The sequence below is a fragment of the Labrus mixtus genome, chromosome 10 (assembly GCF_963584025.1).
Source record: "Labrus mixtus chromosome 10, fLabMix1.1, whole genome shotgun sequence".
NCBI lineage: Eukaryota > Metazoa > Chordata > Actinopteri > Labriformes > Labridae > Labrus > Labrus mixtus.
The window spans coordinates 25540438-25562083 of record NC_083621.1 but is presented as its reverse complement, the minus strand read 5'-3'; the positions used below and the strand labels follow the sequence as shown (position 1 = coordinate 25562083).

At 41.3% G+C, this 21646-nt stretch overlaps 1 protein-coding gene across 2 annotated transcripts in view; it reads left to right on the top strand.

The window, feature by feature from the left end:
• The first annotated feature begins 600 nt into the window (after window positions 1-600).
• LOC132982373 (pro-neuregulin-2, membrane-bound isoform-like) overlaps window positions 601-21646 on the top strand; it is a 49102-nt gene continuing 28056 nt past the window's right edge. Inside the window, exon 1 of one of the 2 annotated variants that reach the window (XM_061048834.1) lies at window positions 601-1654. In XM_061048834.1, coding sequence (XP_060904817.1) covers window positions 1243-1654 — 412 coding nt within the window. In that variant the 5' untranslated portion in view covers window positions 601-1242. The remainder of the gene's footprint in view (window positions 1655-21646) is intronic. The other variant, XM_061048835.1, reaches the window with a different exon arrangement.

The window sequence follows — 21646 nt, the reverse complement described above, 5'->3', positions numbered from 1 at the left end:
CATATTTGGGTATTTCTTCTCAGTAGCCTATAATACACATGGGCTGTTATGGTGTCCAAAAGCAATACTGAACTGTCATGAATTAAAATGTGGGTAATTTCAGGATTTCAGGAAGGCTGAAGTGTTGAAACTTCCGATTCGCCGCGCCGTAGTAACGAATCCGCGGAAAGAAATTCGCAGCGTTAGTCATCGCAACAACTATCCGCAGTGTGTGTGGTCGCCTATAGCCCCCCTTGCACCTCTTGCACTGGAGATCCTCAGTGGGTGCTGTGCAGGGCTTGGCTACAGGCGCACTCAACGCTGGGTGTCTGTACTCTGCCTGTGTTGGATCTCTTGCAGCCACCCCGCAGAGGTTTTACACTGTCAACTGAAATGGTCACATGCGGGTTGGGTCTGTGGCGGTGTGCCGGAGGGGTGCCGGGTCATTAGGGTGTTTGCGCAGGACGTGGCGAGCCGACGCCAATGACCGGGCAGGTGATGTTTGCTCACGTAAGCCGCTCGCGTTTGATGAGGGGCGCAGGGGACGCGGCTGGAGGGTGCGCGCTACTGTTGCATCGCCTCACCGGACAACCGCTGCTATCTTATCCTGTCTGTCCCCCCCTCCGTTTTCTGTTCGCCTTTTTCTAAATCCGATCCTCGACTAACAGATTTGCAGTTGTGGGACTCTTTTGACGACCGAGATGAGTGGACAAAGGACCCGACCTTGCGTGTGAGTGGAGTGCGTATTGTTTCTTGTGATTTCTTCTGTTCGCGCAAACTGCTTTTTTTCCCTTCAACAGAGGCAATGCGCCCACCCATGCGATGCTAGCCTATTAGCTGGAGAGAGAGAGAGAGAGAGAGAGAGAGAGAGAGAGAGTGAGGGAAGCAAGGCAGAGAGAGTGGGAGAGAGAGATAGCCGTTTAGAGCTAGGTTCGAGGAGAGGCTAATTTACGAGTCCTTTTTTTGCCTTTCAGGAAAAGAGGAGATAAGAGGGGGGTGGTTGGTTGAGGAGAATGGAGAATGCAGCAAACACATTTTTAAGCATGCAGAAGCGGGCCGTTTCCGGTTCTTAGGCTGGTGTGTCCCTCCATCCGAGGCCAGCAGCCGTATGGGGAAAGCAGCGGCAGACACAGATGGCATGGACACTTCCACAAGGTCTGCCGCCCTGCCCTGCCTGCTCTGCCGGAGCCCGTTCGCCGCCGTCTCTCTCTTCCAGCTCGCTCCGCCGCCCAGCAGCACTGCAGCACAGCACAGGCTGACGGCATGAGGCTTGATCCAGTGCATTTCTCCATGCTGGTCATCGGGGTCTCCTTCGCCTGTTACGCCCCGAGTCTCAACTCCCTCCAGGACCAGGCGTACCGATCAGCCGTGGTCATCGAGGGCGAGGTGCGCTCCTCCACGGAGAACGTCTCCTCCCGGGAGCCCTACAGTGTGAATGTCAAAGTGCTGGACGTGTGGCCCGTCAACAGCGGCGGCCTTGAGAGGGAGCAGCTCGTGACCGTCGGGGACTTCGGCTCCGAGGCCCCCTGCACCACGGTGGAGAAGGACCATAGATATATCTTTTTCATGGACCCGACTGCTGAGCCCTTGGTATTTAAAGCATCTTACGCCCCTGTTGACGCCAGTGAGCCGGAGCTGAAGAAGGATGTAGAGAGAGTGCTGTGCGAGGACTGCGGTAAGTTTAAGGCTTTTTTTTTCGTTTTACCTGCCATACTCTCACACTCACCAGGGACACTGAAACTGCCATGGTGATGTAAGGAGACGGTCACCGTTCCCTGGTTGCGCGTGTGTGGTCTATACAATGTTTCAGCATACTTAAAAAACATGCATGCGCTTCCTGAAACTTCCTCCTCCATAACCCGGTCACCCATAATGCAATAAGAAGCCTTGCAGAGAATGGATGTGTGTATGTTAGTGTGTGAGTGCAAGTGATGGAGAGGCAGAGACAGTTTTAATATTTTAGATAAACCTGAGGTTATGCCTCAAACAGCTGGCTTCTGACGACGATTAGACAAGAACTGGTAGTTAATGGAGATGTTGCAACTTAAGTAAGATCTGCATGAAGTAGTCAGCTTGTGCAACACACAAGTGAAAGCCAGGCAGCTCCGAGAAGAAAGGGGCCACAGCATGAGAAGGCAGGAACAGCAGCCTTTTATTGAGGTAACCTCCTTTCTGAACTTTGTATAATTTTCTACAGCCAGTATAACATCCTGATGGCGAGCAGTGGTAACAATAATAATCTCTCAACCTGTTGCAAGTTTCCACCATGGATATCTGAAATTGAACTGTTTCCCCGTGTAACAACACAATCTCCTGGAGCACTTGGTCTTGTTTTTAAAACTCATGTTTGTAAGAGTTAGCTGAAACTGTTGTGCAGCAGCTGAAAAGGTGTGTGAGATCTTGACTTAACTCATTGTCACCAGAAAAGCTTAAATACTCTATCTTAACATGACCCGAGGTAAATACACAGGGCAGCAGATCAAGATGGGAGTTGTGCACGTTTACTATTTTCATGTTCACATTTCCTCCCTTAATTTATCATTGATGGGGCTTAAAGGATAAAAGTTGAACCCTTTTCTCACCACCGGCTGGATGAACCAGCTTTGCATGGTATTGCTGGCAATGCATTTCTATTTTTACCTCAGCAACATCATGCTAAAATTATCAAGTCATTTATTTATGACAGTGCTGTGGCATTACAGCACCTGTCTGAAACACACTTTCAAAGCAAGATTAAGTTCAGGAGAGAAGATACTCAGTGAGCTCAGCCACCCAGTGCACAGGCACACATGTACAAGCACACACACACACACACACACACACACACACACACACACACACACACACACACACACACACACACACACGCACACACACAATGAAGGGAAACTCAACATAATTAGACACTGCAGAGTCTGTTTTGATACAATTAAAGTTTCCTCTACATTTCCACTGCTGTAAGAACATTGATATTTGTCATTATCATAACATCTGTTTAATTTTTATTTATCCTTTATTTTGAGCATTGACTTGATTCACCTACCTAAATTACTATGGGAATTTCAAATGTATGGCCAAAAGTAGTAATAGTAAGGATATGCTTAATACATATATATATTCTAATCACTTTTCTTACAACTCTTTTCCAGTAAAGAGGGGATGGTTTTCCCGTCGATGGTTTTCTAATAATTATCTATACGTCTCTATAAATAGAAATCTGCATAAAAGTGTAGCTAAAAATCCATTGTAGATAAAACATTAGCAGTAGCAGAGAGAACTCCCAGGACTCCCCGCTAGCCTGGACGTCATCTTTTGTTATTGTTTTGATTGAGAGCCCCCTGGCGGCGTATTTTACATACTGTGCGTTTAAGTGTTAGTATATCACAAGGTTAGTTTGTTTTTTTGGGGCTCATACTACTGACAGCTGGAGCTACAATGACCAAGAAATGACTGTGTTTACGTTGCAGAAGTTCCCAGAGGCAGGGATAACTAGTCTTCTGACTCAACGCTGTTTTTACACTACACGTCACATTCACACTCCGATGGCGGCCCCAGTACTATTCCATTCACTTGCTTTAACATGTCACTGGTGTAGCAGTGGGAGTGATTTGGGGTTCAGTTTCTTGCACATAAAAACTTAGACATGTGGCCGCACGACCTAGAGATCCAAATGTCCAACCTTTCGGCTGAGAGGCGTCCGACTCTACCCGAGACACACATCACACTTAAGTGTTATAATTAGTGCTGTCAGCATTAACTAGTTGAGTTAGTTAATTAAAGACTGAAATAAATCATTTTTTTCCAATAAATCACATGCTATATTTTGTCCCTTTAAGCTCAACGTAGATAAGCCTCCGCAGCATCTTCCTGTAGTTACAGTGATTGAAAAGAATGCTGCATCTTTGAATGTCTCGTTTCACAATAAAAAAACTCTAATAGTAATATCCACCTCCTGACATCAAACATTTCAGGTTGTTACTGTTCCTTTGAGCTGTTTTACTTTAGTTTGTGATCCGTAATGAGTTCTTTTTTCTGTGGTTAAGTTAATGCCATTTACTATAAGCTTCGATCTACCAGATGACCCTTATTTTATTTAAAAATAAAAGCAGTGTTAAATTCAAACAGGATGTACTCTGAGCTGAAGACAGTACAGCAATGCAAAATAAAAGCCTTAAAAGATTTTTTTATTTTTAAATGCAAAATAATGAAATTTCAAACACGCGATTAAAAAAACAATAAAAGCCGAATAACTATTGAAATTTAATGAAAAATCGCAATTAAAATGATTTATTGTTTGACAGCCCTAGTTATAATACTGAATTAAAATATTTTTGCAGCACAATTGCAGTTGAATGTGCTATCTTCAATCTCAAACTTTCGGTGATGTATTTCAAAATAAATTCCCACTTTGTAAATTGCCTCCGATTGAGTTTGGCGAGAACTCAAAGTCATCGTAGCAAACTGACTGCACTGTCCCTTACTGTTGGGTGGATACAGTAATGTCAGAGTACTAAATCTACAGCGGAGCTCTAATGAACATCTCCAGCTTGCTACGGGCCGGCTGGAGATGTTCATTAGAGGGGGCACATTTCAGACGTAAGTAAGTGCCACTTATAAAGGCTGTGGTAGGATGCTTGCCAGCAGACAACACACCCTCAGCCTAACCCATCCACAATCTGAAGTCTGTACAAAGCTGAACCTAAGGGAAAGTTTTCAAACACTCACCTTTTTACATATCTCTTCATATTTCTGTTCAAGAATTTTCTTCAGTTTTTGTAGGTGTACGAAGGACGCAGCTTAGCAAACGAACATACTAGAGTGACAAACAGAAATGAATAGCACATTACAGTTAGCATTTATTGTGTTTATAGCCCTTTTTATCCACCGACAAAGTGTTTAAAATGGTATTCTTTGTAAAGCTATATTGTTTATTGACTATCAGCACAGGATATTTCAGTCAAGAGAGACTTAAGTAAGAGTTAACGATTATTTATTTAACACATCAGGAAAATACAAATGTGCAATGTCTTTAGACTCCGTCATGATGACTTCATGCACTCAGAGGGAACTCGAGGCCAACAGCAGGATAGGATACCCCCCTATGGAGTCTAGTCCCTGGTGGTGATGGTGATAGAAGAATGCAGGATGTGATGAGGAGTGGGTTTCTGAGGCTGTATCTGAGTCAGGTTGGATTATTACTAAAAGAGTAAACGCCCATAGTCAGCTGATCATCATCATGAAGAAAACTGAATGTGAGTGAATATAACCAGTCTTCCTGCTTGAACTTACGCTGAGCTCCAGATAAATGTTTTTATTATAATACAAACCATAAATACATTCTTTACTAATATCTGTTTAAACTACACTTGTTGGTTTTTCTCACATGATTTCTCCAAAAAGCACAGACTACTGATGTGATGAGTACACTTTGCAGATCAGATAAAAATAAATGTAATGAAGAATTGCTCACAAACTATATTTAGGACCAAGGCTACAAGACTGACAAAACACCTTACATGTCCCCAAAGAATTGAACAGGCCTGAACAGCTTCCCCTTCACTACCATCACCTGCTTTAGTCAGTAAAAAAAAATGGTGTTTGAACTGCTAACACCCCCTGTTTTAAAACGTAAAAAACAAATCCTGACTTACATCCCAGACAGTCTCTGGCATAATGTAGGTCTTCTCTGATCAATGCTGTTGGCATGCCTTTTAAGATGCATTGCCAGTTTCTTCCTAAGCTTTATCTGAAGCCCAAACATTCTCCTGTCACTGATGCTGTAGCTAGTGTTGCATACCTCAAATCCCCCCCTCGGTTCTAAGTTCAAGAATATGCTGACAATCTTCCCTTTAGCTCATAGAACGACAGACGTTATCTCCTTTATCTAACTCATAAATGAAAAGGTCTACAGAGAACAGTTATTAGTGTTGTTGCAACAATGCTATTTGTCTTTTAAGTCCTGTAGTCAAGTTTGGTAACTTGTGCTCGTATAGAGACCAAAACCAGCAACTTCTCTCTGCACACTCATGAAATTCTTTATTGGGAATAACCCCTTGAGATGTGTCATCTCGTTTTCGAGGGGGTCCTAGAATACAGAAATGTACAATGCAGAGACAAAAGTAGACAGGACGTTTGACAGCACGAGTCAAGAAAGAAAAAACAACAACAACAAAACACTCACAAAAAAATGTTAATTTGCCATGGTTGGAGATACTATGCTAATTTAGGGTAACTGTTAAAACATCCAGAAATACTTCTTGTTGATCTACAGATGACACAGGCACCACAGTTTCAGTCAATAAGTCAGAGTAACTATCTATTCCTTTTTTTCAAGCTTTATTTGTAACTAGGCTAACCACATCATGATTTTAGCTCAGTTCTTACTGTCACAAGCAAACATGAGACTGGTGTGGCTTCAGATCTCATCCTTCAAAGCAAAGTACATAAGCACATTAGCTTTCATATATTAAGCTTTTAAACTGATCTGAGGCAGCATGTTTAAAACAATCCTTGCAAAAGGAAATATATCCATAGCCACAGCCTTCAAGAAACTGTGAAACCAGTCCTGGGGAATTTAAGATTTCATTATGGCTTTTTTTTGGTGCCAACACCTTTAGGTCAGGAGGATATGGGAGAGAAGAGTATATGGTGCTGTGAAAGAAGCTGAGTCGTGAATTTCAGGCTCCTCAGTGCATGTGAACACATGCTCACACTGCTGTTTGTGCTCGGAACAGTACTTAGTGAATTGTCAACAGGCATCACACTTTATAACAGAGTGAATGTGGTGCTCAAACTAACAAACATACATACTATATGCACATCCAGGGAGATACCCTGACTGTATCAGTAAATAGATATGACGGCGTGTGTGTGTGTGTGTGTGTGTGTGTGTGTGTGTGTGTCTGCGTTGCAAGAGGTCTTTTGTCTGCCTCTTTCTTTTTCCTCTTTGTTGCATTATCTGTGTCTACTTCAGACAGTCTCTGTGTCTCTCTTTCTCTTCTGTTTCAATTACTGTCCATGCATTGACAGAGCATTGTACCTCGACAAACACACAAACCAACACACACAATACACACTTACACACAAATCCTTAAAACACAGCCCTGGAAACAAGACAAAGCTATGCCAGTTAGTTGTTGCAGTAGCAGAGATGCAGCAGATGCCCCATAGTGCTGTCATTTGCAGGAAGATCTGGGGCTGCTATAAATTATGCACACTGAATTACAGAAGGCTGAGGATTTCTCCCCTCTGATGCCTGCCTGTGTTTGTGTGTGTGAGTCCGTCATGGTATGGAAGTCACAGTTGGTTTCATGCAGTTTTAGACGAAGACTTCCAAGTATAGAAAAAAAGGCAATCTCACATGATAGTATGCACTACCCAATATAGTTGGCGTATTTCTGGTAACTGTTTGCAACCCACTATGAATACAAAAAATATGATAAGAAAAGCAAACGCAACAAAAAACAAGGAGAAGAAGAGTGATATAGCTATTTTAATCTCTGCTGCTCGCTTAAAAAACATCAACAAAAACGGTTCCTCCTTACCTAAACTCTACAATCCAGGTCTACACTCCCTCCCGCCCACTACGCTCTGCCAATGAAAGGTGTCTGATCCAACCTTCACTATAGGAACCTAAGACGTTAACTATGCTCTGTCGCCCCCTGGTGGTGGAACGAACTGCCAAACTCCATTGGCTCTTCAGAGTCCCTTTGCACCTTTAAGAAAAAGCTAAAGACCCAGCTCTTCCATGAAAACCTACGATGATGATGATGACGAGGGTTTTGATATTATTGATGCTGATGATGATGGTAATGATGATGTAGAATTGTAGCAAGAAGACATGGCGGAGCTAGAAGACCCTGCTTCTTTAAATCAGTGTTGTGGGTAAATTACAGGCTCACAGTGCAGTATGTCATTGGAAACACCACAAACACGAATATTATGCCAATCACCGGAGCTAGGCAACAGAAAACAACTTATCTGCACTGTTTTTAAAAAGCCTTCTGGTGTAAAAGCAGAGAGGGTCCAAGACATTACCGAAGCTAATGATTTATTTTAAAAATATATATTCTTGGGACATTTTGCATTTATTGGATAGGAGAACTGGACTGAGACAGGACATGTTGGGAGGAGAGGGTCGGTGCATGACCTGCAGGAAGGAGCCGAGGTCGGTTTCTAACTCGTGGTCGCTGAGACGAGGACTATAGCCTGCATACATGGGGCGCTCGTCAAAGCCGCTAGGCTATCTGGCGCTCCCTTATCAACTTTTTGTGCACATTTGCAGTTGTAGAGGACCGTGGCTTCAAGTATTTTTTGTGCTTAAACCTTCTTACAATGTCCACTGCACCTGTTGTTGCACTCAAAACAGATGGATAGAGCTCCTGTGCCACTCACAGTGACGGCTCACTACATCAACTCAGAGTGATCATCATGTACCTTTAAGAGGTGCATGATGACCTCCCACACGTTAATCATATATGTGAAACATTGCTCCTAAAGGCACATATCTTATTATTTATTTTACATAGTATTTATTTTTTAATTTTCAAATCAGGAAATGTTGTGATTTCTGTGTTCAGATTTCTGTACCCTCAATGGTCACTTTAAGAGTTATGGATGTTGGAAGGGCTTTTGTTTGCTCTTGGAGGCAACAGTCAGTCTGACTAATTGACAAACCGAACACCTTAATCAGGACACTGGATGTAGGACTTTGTGGCCTTACTGCTCTGAACCCTGCATCTTGGAGAAGTATCTCATATCAGTTGAGAATGCTCATAGTACAATCCCTGGCTCATCTTCTGGTATTTCCTCCTTTAGTGTGTCTATGGCTATCATCCTTCTCTCTCTATCAAGGTTGAGAAAGAGTTCAATGCCCGAGACCTCATCCGTCATTACCACAGGGTCTGGGGAGGAGCTCAGCAGATGCTTCTAGTAGCTCAGCCCACTACAAGAGGATCATCTTGTAGTGGGCTGAACTACAAGAGGGTGGCCAATGCTTAAATGCGAATGATCAGAACAAGCTTCATTGAGTAAAAGATGGACTACTACTGAAAGATCCACGGCTTGTTATCTCCACTGCAATGCGTAATGAAGTCCTCGATAACCTGCAAGAAGGAAATCAAGATGTGGTGAAGTCTAAGGAGCATGTCTGTCAGTCATTGTGGTGGCCTGGTCATAAACAACAAATGGAAATGGAGCTTAAATGTGGAACCTGCATAGAAGCGCAACAGAATCTCAAAGACCACTGTTACAGTCTGACCATGGCAAAAGTTGGGGGCAGACCTGAAAAACCTTCCTACTTGTAGATTATTTTCCAAGTTTGGCAAGATCAAACACCTGCCTGACACCAAATCCACAGATGTCATTTTCTGTTTTTGCCTGACCGGGCATTCAAGAGATCCTGATGTCAGATAAAGGAGTACAGTTTTCTGGACAATTTAACAAGCAGTCCAAGGTTTCCACAGAGCAAAGGGGAAGCAGGACGAGCAGTTCAGACTGTGAAAAATCTTCTAAAAAATAAACAGACCCCTATCTGGCATTTCTTACCATATAGAGCAACTCTTCAGAGAAATCCTAATGGACCAGTGTCTATTCTTCAATCTCAACTGGACCTATCACTGTGAAGGTCCAGTTCCACTAGTGAAGTTTTGTTTTTGGCTGTGTGTGGCTCACGCAGATTATCCCTGACGTGAAGGTGGTGCTGAATGTTTCCCCATATTCTGACATCACTAGATCGACCTAATTCCAAAATGAATACAAAGATGACAAGTGATAAGGGAAACAAAAGTTTGCCGTCTCCCGCCCCCCCTCTGTCAAATTAAAATCTAAATTTGATTGTATTAGCATATGCAAAAATATAAATCATTGAGCAGTGGGGGAGCTGCTGTGTGTGTTACAGAGTTGAGTTGACATTCTTTATGAACTCGTGTGTCTTTGAGTTCATCAAGCCAATCTTTGTAACTTGCCCTCTAAATAGCATTTAGACTTTAGGCTAGTTTTTGGGTGATCTAAGGCTAAGTCGATGGCTGCGTCCTAAAGAAAGGAACGTGCCACCTGTGTGTCTGACTACACCTCATTTTAAGACCAACACACCCACAGGCACTAACGTCGATGCATATTTTCTTGTAATTTACACAACGTGGGTGCTGGGCCTGAAAATAACAACTGTGTGTGGTCGAAAATCGTAAAGACACCTGCACTGCATGCCATGTTGTTTTGTGTAGCCCTTAGTCTTCCGCAAGAGAAAAAACCTGTTGTTGGAATCTAATTTTCATATTTTCAATACATTTTACAGAAATAATAAAACAAACATTTGGTTGATAGGCACAGGAACATATTTTTAAGAAATGGCTCTGCACCAAAAAGAGCATCAACACAAGACTTTATACTGACCCCTAATTCAAGTCATAATTCTAGAAACCCTGACCCATACTAGTTATATTGTATTACTGTCATCTGAAGCCAAATAAGGAAAATGTATGATGCATGAAAAAGGATGGGAACAAAGAAAAACCATGAAGGGTCGACTGTGGCTCAGTTTGTAGAGTATGTCGTCTCTCAACCGGAAAGTTTATGTCCATTAAACATTACCACGGGTTGATAGTAAGTTAGTCGCAGCTGTGTTTGACCAGAGAACATGTTTCATTAATGATAAATCACATAATTGAAAAATCTTGTGAGATTGTTTATTCTGCATAAATTCTGCTGTGGGTGAAGAGATAACATGCTTACCACAAGACACTGTGTCCCTGTTTTTCAATACATTGTACTCTATGTTATTTTCTGCTATAAAATTGGTATGGCTGGTTGTGTTGAGTGGCTGATCTAAACTTATTGCTGAGCACACACAGACTGTAGCCACCATAGCAACCCAAGCACTGATGAAAGTATTTCTTCTTTTCTCTTGCTGTCAGCTGCAAGTCCATTTATTGCTACAGAAAATTATTTTTTGTGTTAAAGTGTTAAGTGTTAAAGTTTATTCAAGTTTTTTTTCAGCTTGTTTAGTGTTCATCATACTGTACACGTTTATGTATTTGTTCGCCAATGCGTTTTCCCTGGAAAGATTACAGTTGAGTGTAAGGATCCTGGTGATTTAAAGGCATCTGATAGATCTACCATGTGTTGCCTTCATGTGTTTTATCAGTTTGACTTTGTTAATCATTAGTATCCACCAGGAGTCATCAAAACATTATCTGTTGTTATAATCTTTCTGTAAAGGTAAGGGCTGTGTACGTGCATCATCCATTCTCTTGTTCACCCTATCGTCCTACCTTTCATGCAGTAATACCAAAAAAAGAAGCTAATTTAATTAATTTTACATTTTGAAGTAGCTGCACATTGAAACATGCTTATTATTTGGAGCAGTCACGGCTGTCTTCACTTCTTTGAGCACATTTGAACATTTTAATCTCTGGACTACATTTGTGAAAATACATTTTGCCGCCTTAATCACATCACCCTTATTTTTATTTCACAGATTTATTGTATTATCAAAAAGAAACAAGTGTGAAATGTGGGGTCTTTTCCTCTCACTGTAAACTACTATGGACAATAAAAGGATTGTCAAACAGTCTTGTTAGCAGTAAGTGTGCATTTCATGCTGTGAGTTTTGGAGTCATTTATAATATTAATAATGGCGATTCTAGAGTCTGTCGGTGCCCTAGGCAAAAGTTAATTAGGGGGCCCTCTCACCAGCGTTCAGCAGGGCAACCAGAGATAATGTTGTTAGATGGGGCCCCATTAGGGAGGTTTCCTACTGTCATTGCAAAATTTGCACATTTAGGGCTGCTGTGATTCAACGTTTGTCAGCAGTTGCCTGCCTTTCCTGTTGACAAGCAGCGCCTCTGGTCTCTGGTTATCAACAGGCAGACCAACAGGAAACTATTAAAAAGTAAATTATGCCTCAGTAAGAAGAAAGAGAAATACAAGTGTGTGAAACTGAAATGAACTTACAGGGTACAAAGTATTCCACTCAGGTTAGCATCTGAAGCATTGCTCCCTATTTTCTATGTCCATCCAGTGAACAGTCTCGTTATATCGTTATATTATATAATTATATACATTATAAAAATACACGGTTGAAAAAACAACTTGTGCTGTTACCCTTGAGAGACGCAAAGCTGGCATATATATCAATCAATCAATCTTTATTTGTATAGCGCCAATTAATGACAAATGCAGGTAAGAGACTCCCTACTCTTTGTTATACAGTATTATGTTACAAAGACCCAACATTTATCCATCATGAGCACAGCACTAAGCAACATTTAGTTGAGGCCAAAACCAGAGTCAAGGAGCGTGTAAGACTGCAGCTCTGCCTCCTGGTCTGAACTCTGCGTTGTCATGGTTTTGGATTAATAAACTCTGCAATGTTCCTAGATAATAGCGGCACCATCCAAAGTGGGATGCTGTCTCTACCTAACAGACCTGGTTTTCCCCCTAAAGACTTCCAATTATCTATGAAGCCCACATCGTTTGCTGGCGACCACCTATACAGAGAAAAATCCCGAACTGTCCCTGTTGGTATTAGATTTTTAAAATTTGAACGGCATTGAGAAACACATCCACCCCATCACAGTTTTTTTTTTAATCTATTCCATATGATTGTGCATATATATATTGTTTGAAATATTACCCTTCCAGTGAAACATTCTTCATTTGAGTTGGTATCAGGCAACACCAAACATATTAGTGACACAATACATTTTTTGTAATACAAAAGTTGGATGTTATGCAGTGCTTATAAAGTTAAACTACCTCATTTAGAGCTCTTATGTTAATGTCGTTTCGTTTTCGTTTTTTGTTGTTACAAAAATAATAATAACTCAGAAAAATGTATAATTAATAAGATAACTCTGTACTCCCAATAGTCACTGCTGAACAACCTTGAGGATATGATGTCAACCTGTATGGATGTCTTGTCTGCGTCTTGCTCAGTTTGACATCAATTCAGTGATATTTTGCTACTTTCTGAGTCCACAGGACCTTGAATCATTTCTTTAGTTTACAGCCAAATGTGGATAAGTGTATACACCATTTGAGTACTTATGTTGGTGTTCTGGCTTTTGAGTTTAGGGTTAGAAAAGACTCCTCTATGATTTTCAGAAATCATAATGCGTTGTTAACAAGATGTTTCAAAGGTTTAGTCCTCATCCCGTTTTTGTGTGAAAGTGTGAAATTTATTGTGCAAACCCCTCACTGATATCATCAAAGTCAAAGGTTCTTATCTGTTCTCTGATATAAGGGTTAACAGAAATGTGGAGAGTGCGTTACCTGTTTATAGGGAAAGATGACAGCATATATGGCCAGATAAAAAATGGGACCAAGGAAAGATCCCTGTGGTGCACCAGGGGATTTTAATCCATCTTTCTCCTGGAGAATCTTTAGCTGTTTCTGGAGGACAAATTTGATCAATGTTTTAATCCCCTTCCCAATTAGATTGTGTCTGTTATTCTTCTTTACAGATCATAGTTTATGATGTGTGAGCATGTTAAGGGACAAAGGTTGAGGGAAGAGATGAGTGGTGAGAAAGGGTGGGGTGATGGTTGAAGGATAATTATAATTGAGTAAGGGGAGGCATGGGAGCATGATGGATGAAAACAAGATGGGTAGAGGTGAGAGGGGGGAGGGGGGAGGGAAGAAAGATGGAAATGAGAGGAGAGAATGGATAGAAAGTGTCGTGACGTGGGATGGTGTGTGTGGGGGGAGCAAGAAAAGACACACGAAACAAACGTGTTCACACATACGTACATGTGTCTGTAAGTAGTGCATGCAGCTGGACTTACAGATGGACATAAGTGCCTTTTAATTTCACTCGTGCCGCTGTTGTCAATATATAGAGGATATTTTCCCTTTCTGAAAGCAAGGTAGAAGGAAACTCTCCACAAATAGAGATTGGTGCTCTCAGAGAAGGACCTTAGATGTTCAAATTATAATTCAATGGACTCCTTCTCTCAGGGCAGAATCCAAAGAAAGTGTTTGAGCACACAAATCACTTAAGGCATATTTATTTTGGTGCAAAGGACTAACGTTTTGACGCACTGCCTCTGCACTGGTTTGACTCTGAGGAAGATGCAGAAATATAAGTCCTTAGCTTAATTTTTTTCTTGTTTGCCTTTTTACAAAGTGCATCAAAGAAAATGAAATAATGTCATAAGTATTTAAATTAATGCATTCCTCAGTGTGATGAGTCTGCTGATGAACACTACAAGATATTTGAAAAAGACACAAAAGGACAAAGAGACTTGAACACATTTATAAAGTTGTGCAGAAAAGGCACACATTGATGCATGAAAATCAATGTACTTAATTTGATTCTTAAAACAAAAAAAACAGCAAATAGGGCCTATTAGACTTTTCAATGGCATAAACCGAGGTAAACTTGGCTCACAAAAATGTTTCTCCTCATAGAGGGGGCATGATAGAAAAAGTTTCAGAACCACTGAAATACACAATGTCAAGTGTTTGTAATGACTTTCTACTCCATACAGGTAGCCTATTCAAATATTGAAACGTTTTTTTCAAGGATGCTTGAAGCCGAGGAGAGGTGAGCAATATGAAGTGATGAAGGTTGTGGTAGAGAAAAAGAACTACTTCCACCCCTGGGTTTGCTTCACTAGTGCATTCTGTTGAGTACGATAACAAGCTAGTCTGTAACTGAAACGTGATGTTGCTGAGTGATTAAAATTACTCTATTTCACCACATGCACTCGGTATCAACTTCACTAATCCTTACTTTGGACAGTTTCACACACTGGCATATTACTTGTTGTAACGTTAACTACAAGCGCTGTCAGCCGTCATCAACGGGTTGTGCTCTTACTTAAGTTGTTAATTTACAGATACATTCATGTCTACTTAATTTAACGACAGTGAATACTTGTTGTTTTTCTACGCCCATTGGTAGACTCTTCAGTAAACCTTACTACAGGCGCTAGTTCCGGACGTTTTAATGGTTGGTTGAAATTAAATACGCTGACATACTCAGAGATATTCTTCTGAATTATTGTTTATAAGCTTTGTTATCTTGTGATGACTATCTTCTTACTGTGACAGAGCTAGCGGCAGCTAACTTGTTATAAGCCTGCCGTTAAATGTCACTAACAGTAAATTATATATAAACCATATGTAACCATAGCTCTGTCAGAAGAAAACAATTAAGATCTATAAATAACTCACTTTTACAAGTCTTGAGTCTCTCTGCCTCACAATGTAGAGAATGTTTGATTGGCTTACTTCAAAAGCTTTCCCAATGTCACATTGGACAGTGAAGGTCATGATTGGACAATGACATTGGAGACGTGACAGATGATCCTGATCCAGCTGCAGCAGCAGCTGTCTGTTGGAGGATTTCTCTTAGCCAAAGCACAAGCCCCTGGATAAAATAAAAACGAGCTCACGTGTTTTATTTTGTGTGAATAATCCATGTTTCAGCAATTTTAACATGTCCATCAGATGCGTGATACAGAGTACCAAACATAATGAGAAATGTGAGAAAGCTTGAGAAAAGGTGGGCTGAAAACCCCACTATTACGTATGCCACCTATGTTTTTTTATGGTTTATTTTTGGAGTTTTTTATGCCTTTAGGACAGTGGATGGAGTCAGAAATCAGGGAAAGAGAGAGTGGGGAATAGCCAGATTCGAACTTGGGTCAACTACTTATAGGACCATGGCTTCCGTACATGAGGCGTGCGCACTAACCACTAGGCTACCGGCGCCCCACATGTGTGAGACTATTATAAAATAATAGGGCATGTCCCATGCCATAGACATATACATACTACATAATTCACACATACATACATAGGCTACATACATCCCTACATAAAAAAGATCACTAAACCACACACATTTCTGTCTCTGAGTACTAGTTAACCTCTGTGTGTGTGTGTGTGTGTGTGTGTGTGTGTGTGTGTGCGTGTGTGTGTGTGTGTGTGTGTGTGTGTGTGTGCGTGTGCGCGTATGCGTGTGTGTCTTAAGAATGCCTGAGGTCGTTTGAATCATTAGGACCTATTTAAACAAGAAATGATCTCGATGTAGCCAATAGAAAAATGCCAAACAGTGATGCCAAACAAGGGCAAGTCATTGTGTGTCTGTGTTTTTTTTCTGAGCAATTGATTTTGTGTGACTGCAATAAAAAAGGAATGGGATGAAGCTAAATGTGTTATTGACAATCATTCTTGCATACATGATGATGAACATCATTTTCTTGTGATCGGCATATATACAAAAGTGTGTCCCCCCCAAACACACACACACACACGTACCAATGGCCTGTAGCTTGGCTTTGCTGCTGTGCAGAGGTGAGCTAGCTTATACTGCATGAATGTCTGTTGTGGCTGCTATCATTGAGAACCAATTCTTATCTCTCCGCCTTTTTCCCTTTTCCTCCCTCTCTTGTTCAGTCTAAATGTCTCTCACTGCAACTCTTGCACAATCTGTTTTTCCCCTTTCTTTCTGCCTTACATCCTGTCTTTCTGTATCTCCTGCTCCCTCCCTGGTTTCCATGGTGACTGCTGTGCGCTGCAGAAATCACACTGATCAGAGAGTAAGACAGAGGGAGCTTTTCTCTTTTATACATGAGCACATACGCAGGCCTGTTCTCTCTCTCTCTCTCTCTCTCTCTCTCTCTCTCTCTCTCTCTCTCTCAAACACACACACACGCACATCAACACACACACACACACACACACACACACACACACACACACACACACACACACACACACACACACACACAATACAACTAAAAGCATGGCACATACTGTACAGCTTTCAAAATTCATGATGAACACACCAGTTCCCCTCCTGGTGTCTTTGTACATTTTATGAATGTACTCTCACGTTTCTCTCTCACTACTCTGTCAGCTGACCCACAGACACTAGCTGACACACATCCTGCTCACGTGTGCAGGCGTGTTGCTGATCAGGCCTTCTAAAGGTGCTATACCTGTCTACTAACACAGGGGTTCCCAAACTGCTGGAAAATGGAACTCAGCGTAAATTCAAACAGGAAGACTGGTTATATCCTCTCACACATTTATTCAATTTCTTCATTCAACTTAGTCACTCCCTCCCTACCCTTCCTCCGTCTCTCTGCTCTGGTGATCAGCTGATTTGGGGCGTTTACCCTTTAAGTAATAATCCAACCAATCATCCTGCTGCGGTCAAATTTTAGAACCTGTTCTCTCTCTTCCACAGTCAGTTTGTCATTTCAGTGTGATCACTGCGACCCTCCTCCTCCGCCCCGGTCACCTTCATTCCAGCTCAGCAGAGTTCAGATACAGCCTCAGAAACCCACTCCTCATCACATCCTACATTCTTCTATCACCACCACCACCAGGGTCTAGACTCCAAAGGGGGGTATCCTATCCTGTCTGCCTCGTTACCCCTCTGAGTACATTAAGTCGTCATAATTGTTCAATTGTGTGACATACACACAAAAAGTTTCAAAATAAAATTGGGTTGCACTTCCGGTTAGGGTTTCATTCATTTATAAACTCCTATCAGGGGATGCACCCAATATACTTCAATATAAAGTTGGGTAGTCACTTCCAGTTTAAGCGATTTAGTGATTAGTGAATACTGAACATCCTATCCTAATTACACTTGCTATTGATGATTTCAGTAAAGACAGGAGTTGGACAGGTGAAGGAATCACATTTTGAGTAAAATAATGCTCATTGAGTCTCCACTTGTAGTTTAAGGCTGTCTTCTTAAGGAACACATCTCATTCAAAACTCCCTCTTTAAATATTATAGTGCAGACTATAAGTGCAATAAGCTCATTTAACATGTTTTAATAATAAGCTGATGTGTTTATAATATGATTATTCAAAAACTGGAGGAGATTAAAGCCGATAAATAGCCTATTTTAATTTGAAGTAATGTGAGGCAGGCAGTTTCAATTTCTCTTCTAACAGTTAAGTCTCTTCACTATGTTATGACATCCTCATATGTATAAGAAGGCCTATTTATCATGTTTTATTCAAACGGCACCCTCCTGTCTTGAAAAATGAAGCCAATGTGTAAGTGCAAAATCCTGCAGTTCCTTGAGTATCCGCTTGAGGCTGGCTCCAGGTACCCTGGAAGTCACATACACATGACTGGCAAAAAAAACGTTTTTACGGCATAAACAAACATATTTACAGCCTGGTACAAAAAACAAAATAGGTCTGATTAGTTATTGTTATCACTGACACACACTGTTTTTGAAAACGATACATGTTATCCATTATTAGGCGCGTAGCTGACATGATTGACAGGTGGGTGTGATGTAAAGGTTCATCAAGAGGCTTTAAACCTGCCTCAGCTCCAGCTCTCAGTCTGTCTTTGGGTTGACTGAAAGTTAGGTTGAGACAGGATTTCGAACATGGCGGCTGCTGCCGATGAGCCTCTGGACCCCCTGCAGTAACAGATGGATGACAACACTCAGGCTTCATCCACTTCATCATAGAGTGATCATTTATATATATATATCGGACCCTGCCGAGCCTCAAACATCATGAAGGACCCATCACATCCTGGACACTCTCTGTTCACCACCCTCCCCTCAGGGGCATACTCCATAGAAAGGCCCTCAAACCAGCGTTCATCACCATTATGTCTGCCAGCCAGCACTTACTCCTTTTTCCTGTTTCTTGTTTTCTCTCCTATGAACGGATAATTCCTCTTCATCTTTCTTTGTTGACTTTCTTTGACAAACTGGTTTCACAGCAGTAATGCATGCAACGCTTAGCAGGGCAACAAGAGTGAGAGCTGTCATATGGGGCCCTCTTCGGGAGGTTTTCTACTGTCATTGCAAAAATTGCACATTTTGGGCTACTGCTTTGGCTTAAGTTTATGAGACCTCAGATGCCCCCTACTGGTTTTTGGCCCCAATCAGCTGCCTGTTGATAAGCAGCGCTTCTGTAGAAAGGGTGTCCCCTTTTGGGTAAGAAGCCTAACAGCATAAAATCCTAACACTTCCTCTGTTGTCTCCACTTCTTTTTCAAGCAAGCTGTCACCTTGCAAAGCTCTAGTTACTCCTCTGCCTTTAAAATAAAGAGAGGCATCGTTATATACAAATATAACATAAAGGCCACATATTGAACTAATCTATATCAAAGCCAAATTAAAAAACAGAAGTCAAAAACATTTGTTTTGCCTTTCCCAGCAACTTTAATCAAACTAAAGTCTGCAGCATATTCATTTATAATTTAAGCATCATTTGGTTTATTTTTGTATTTAAAAACATAATAGTTGAGATTTTAAATCATTAAAGAATATCATATCCTAAGGAGTGGCACATTATTTACATCCACCGCACATTAGAGGTTTACATGGAAACAATGTGCATCCCTAATCTGAGTGAACTACAATGGTTTGATTTAAAGACTGAATGGAGGGTAGATTGAGACTGTGATTTGAGCTTGTTACTTTTTGAGTTACTGTTTGTTTGATTTTCTCCACTTAGTTGTCAAACCACTTTGTAAACTCGTGTTTTTAAAGGTGCTTTTATAAGTAAGACTATTATTGTGATTATTTTTGGCATATGGGTAAACAGATCAAGCAACAACAAAAAGTCAGTGACTTCATCCTTCATCCTCATCATAACTATCATAAAGTGGGCAGGTGTTCATGAAACAGCTGGGTCTTTAGCTTTTTCTTAAAGGTGCAAAGGGACTTTGGTCGACAGAGGAGAAGAGTCTTACGGTCCTGTTCTCGTTGTTGTCGCTGTTTTGTAAGCGAGCAGCAGAGTTTTAATTTTGATGTGAGCAGTAACTGGGAGCCAGTGAAGGCAGATAAACAGTGGAGTGTAAGTGCTCTTTTGGACAGGTTGAAGACCAGTCGTGTTGCATTTTGGATGTTCTGCAGTTTTTTAATTTTTTAATTTTATTCGTTGATTTAGCAGGGACACATGCAGTGAACATTGCTTCCATATATTTAGTACAAAGTAGATGTCATGCATACAAGTTTCTAGCTTTGGCTAATTTCCAACTCCTGTCCCTGACTCGGCTTTTAGGATTAAAACAGAAGTATTAGACTAAAAGAAATACAGAAACAGTGATGCTATACAAATACAGACATTATAAACCCAATACAAACAAGAGACTAAATAAGACAAAACAGTAAAATGATTATTCTAAGATGAAACAGTCAATGCTCACATACTTTCTTCAGTTTCAGCCACTTTTACTTGTGTCTTAAAAACCTTGAACTCTGTCAGTTTTTACTGAAAAAGATGAATGATCAAATGTAGTCCTGCGTTTTGGTGCTCAACAGTTTCCACCTGATGTAGCCCTTGTTCTGTTTACGCTGTTCGGTTTGCTTACTAGCTGACACATTGTTTCTGGTTGTTTACACATTTAAAAATCAGATTTTAAAAAATAAAAGTTTACAGGGGTTTGATAGTGCATGTAGGAAGACCTGCCAGTAGAGAGTTGCAATAGTCAATGCGTGATATCACAAGAGCCTGTACCAGGAGCTGTGTAGCATGTTCTGACAGGTAAGGTCTGATCTTCCTGATGTCGTACAGGGCAAATCGACATGACCGGACAATCGAGGCTACTTGAACCTTCAATGTTAGCTGGTCATCAATCATGACGCCCAAGTCCCAGGCAGACCTTGTGGGCATAAGTGTGTTTGTACCACGCTGGATATTGATCTGTGGCTGGGACGTTCAGCCAGTCCCATAGAGGGATGGACCCCCCTTTGAAAAACACTGTGAAAACACACCCAGTTGGTTTGGCTTGCGTATCACTCTCTGTTATTGAATCATGGTTAGCAAAAATTAGATTAATTTTGTTGATGCCTGTTTAGCCAGAGAGAGAAGGTAGGGGGGAGGGAGAGAGTCACGGTTAGAGAGGGAAGGAGTGGAGGGAGTGAGCATCAGCTGACCTTGAAAGAAAGACCTCTTGATGGACGGCTGATGGGAGCGCTGGTCATATGGGATTGGCTGTTGGAGCAGGGCTGGTCACAGGCTATTCCCTAAATGCTGCTGTACATTTGTGGCTCACCTACCAACCATCCCCCACCCCCACCCCCACCCCCACCTCTCTGGGGTCTCACTGAGGAATTCTCCCATCACTCAGTGATACAGAAGGCTTGGATCAGCAAGTTACAGTGTGTGTATGCTCACACACACACACACACACACGCACGCACACACACACACACACACACACACACACAAACACACACAGATATAAACAGAAATAATAGTGGATAAATGGTCACATGCATATCTGTGTATCCTACATTTATTCATGAAGACGTTCTATGTCACCCCCTTTATGCACATTCACAATGCTGTGGAAACCTCTGTGTTTGAATTGCAGCTGCAGAAATAGACCTGTAAGGCTGGCGGTGGTGTGTGGGATGTGTGAATACTCTAATTGTTTTCATGCAAGCATACTTCAGAGTTTCTTGCACTAATGTTATGCATGGAGGAAGATGGCTGTGCAGGCTTTTGGTTTTTAAATGTTCACAAGAGTTTAAGTATTTCCTCATCATACTAACCCTCACTTGGTACACCTAATTATGTCCCTGTACTAAGGGACATAATTAGTAGAGTTTCAATGTGCATATGATGTTGAACAGTGCAGTAGCTTGCCCTGTAGTGAGAGTTTCAATGCTTCTCAACATGTTGGTACTTTTGCTCATTAATATAGTGAGAAAGATGTTCCTG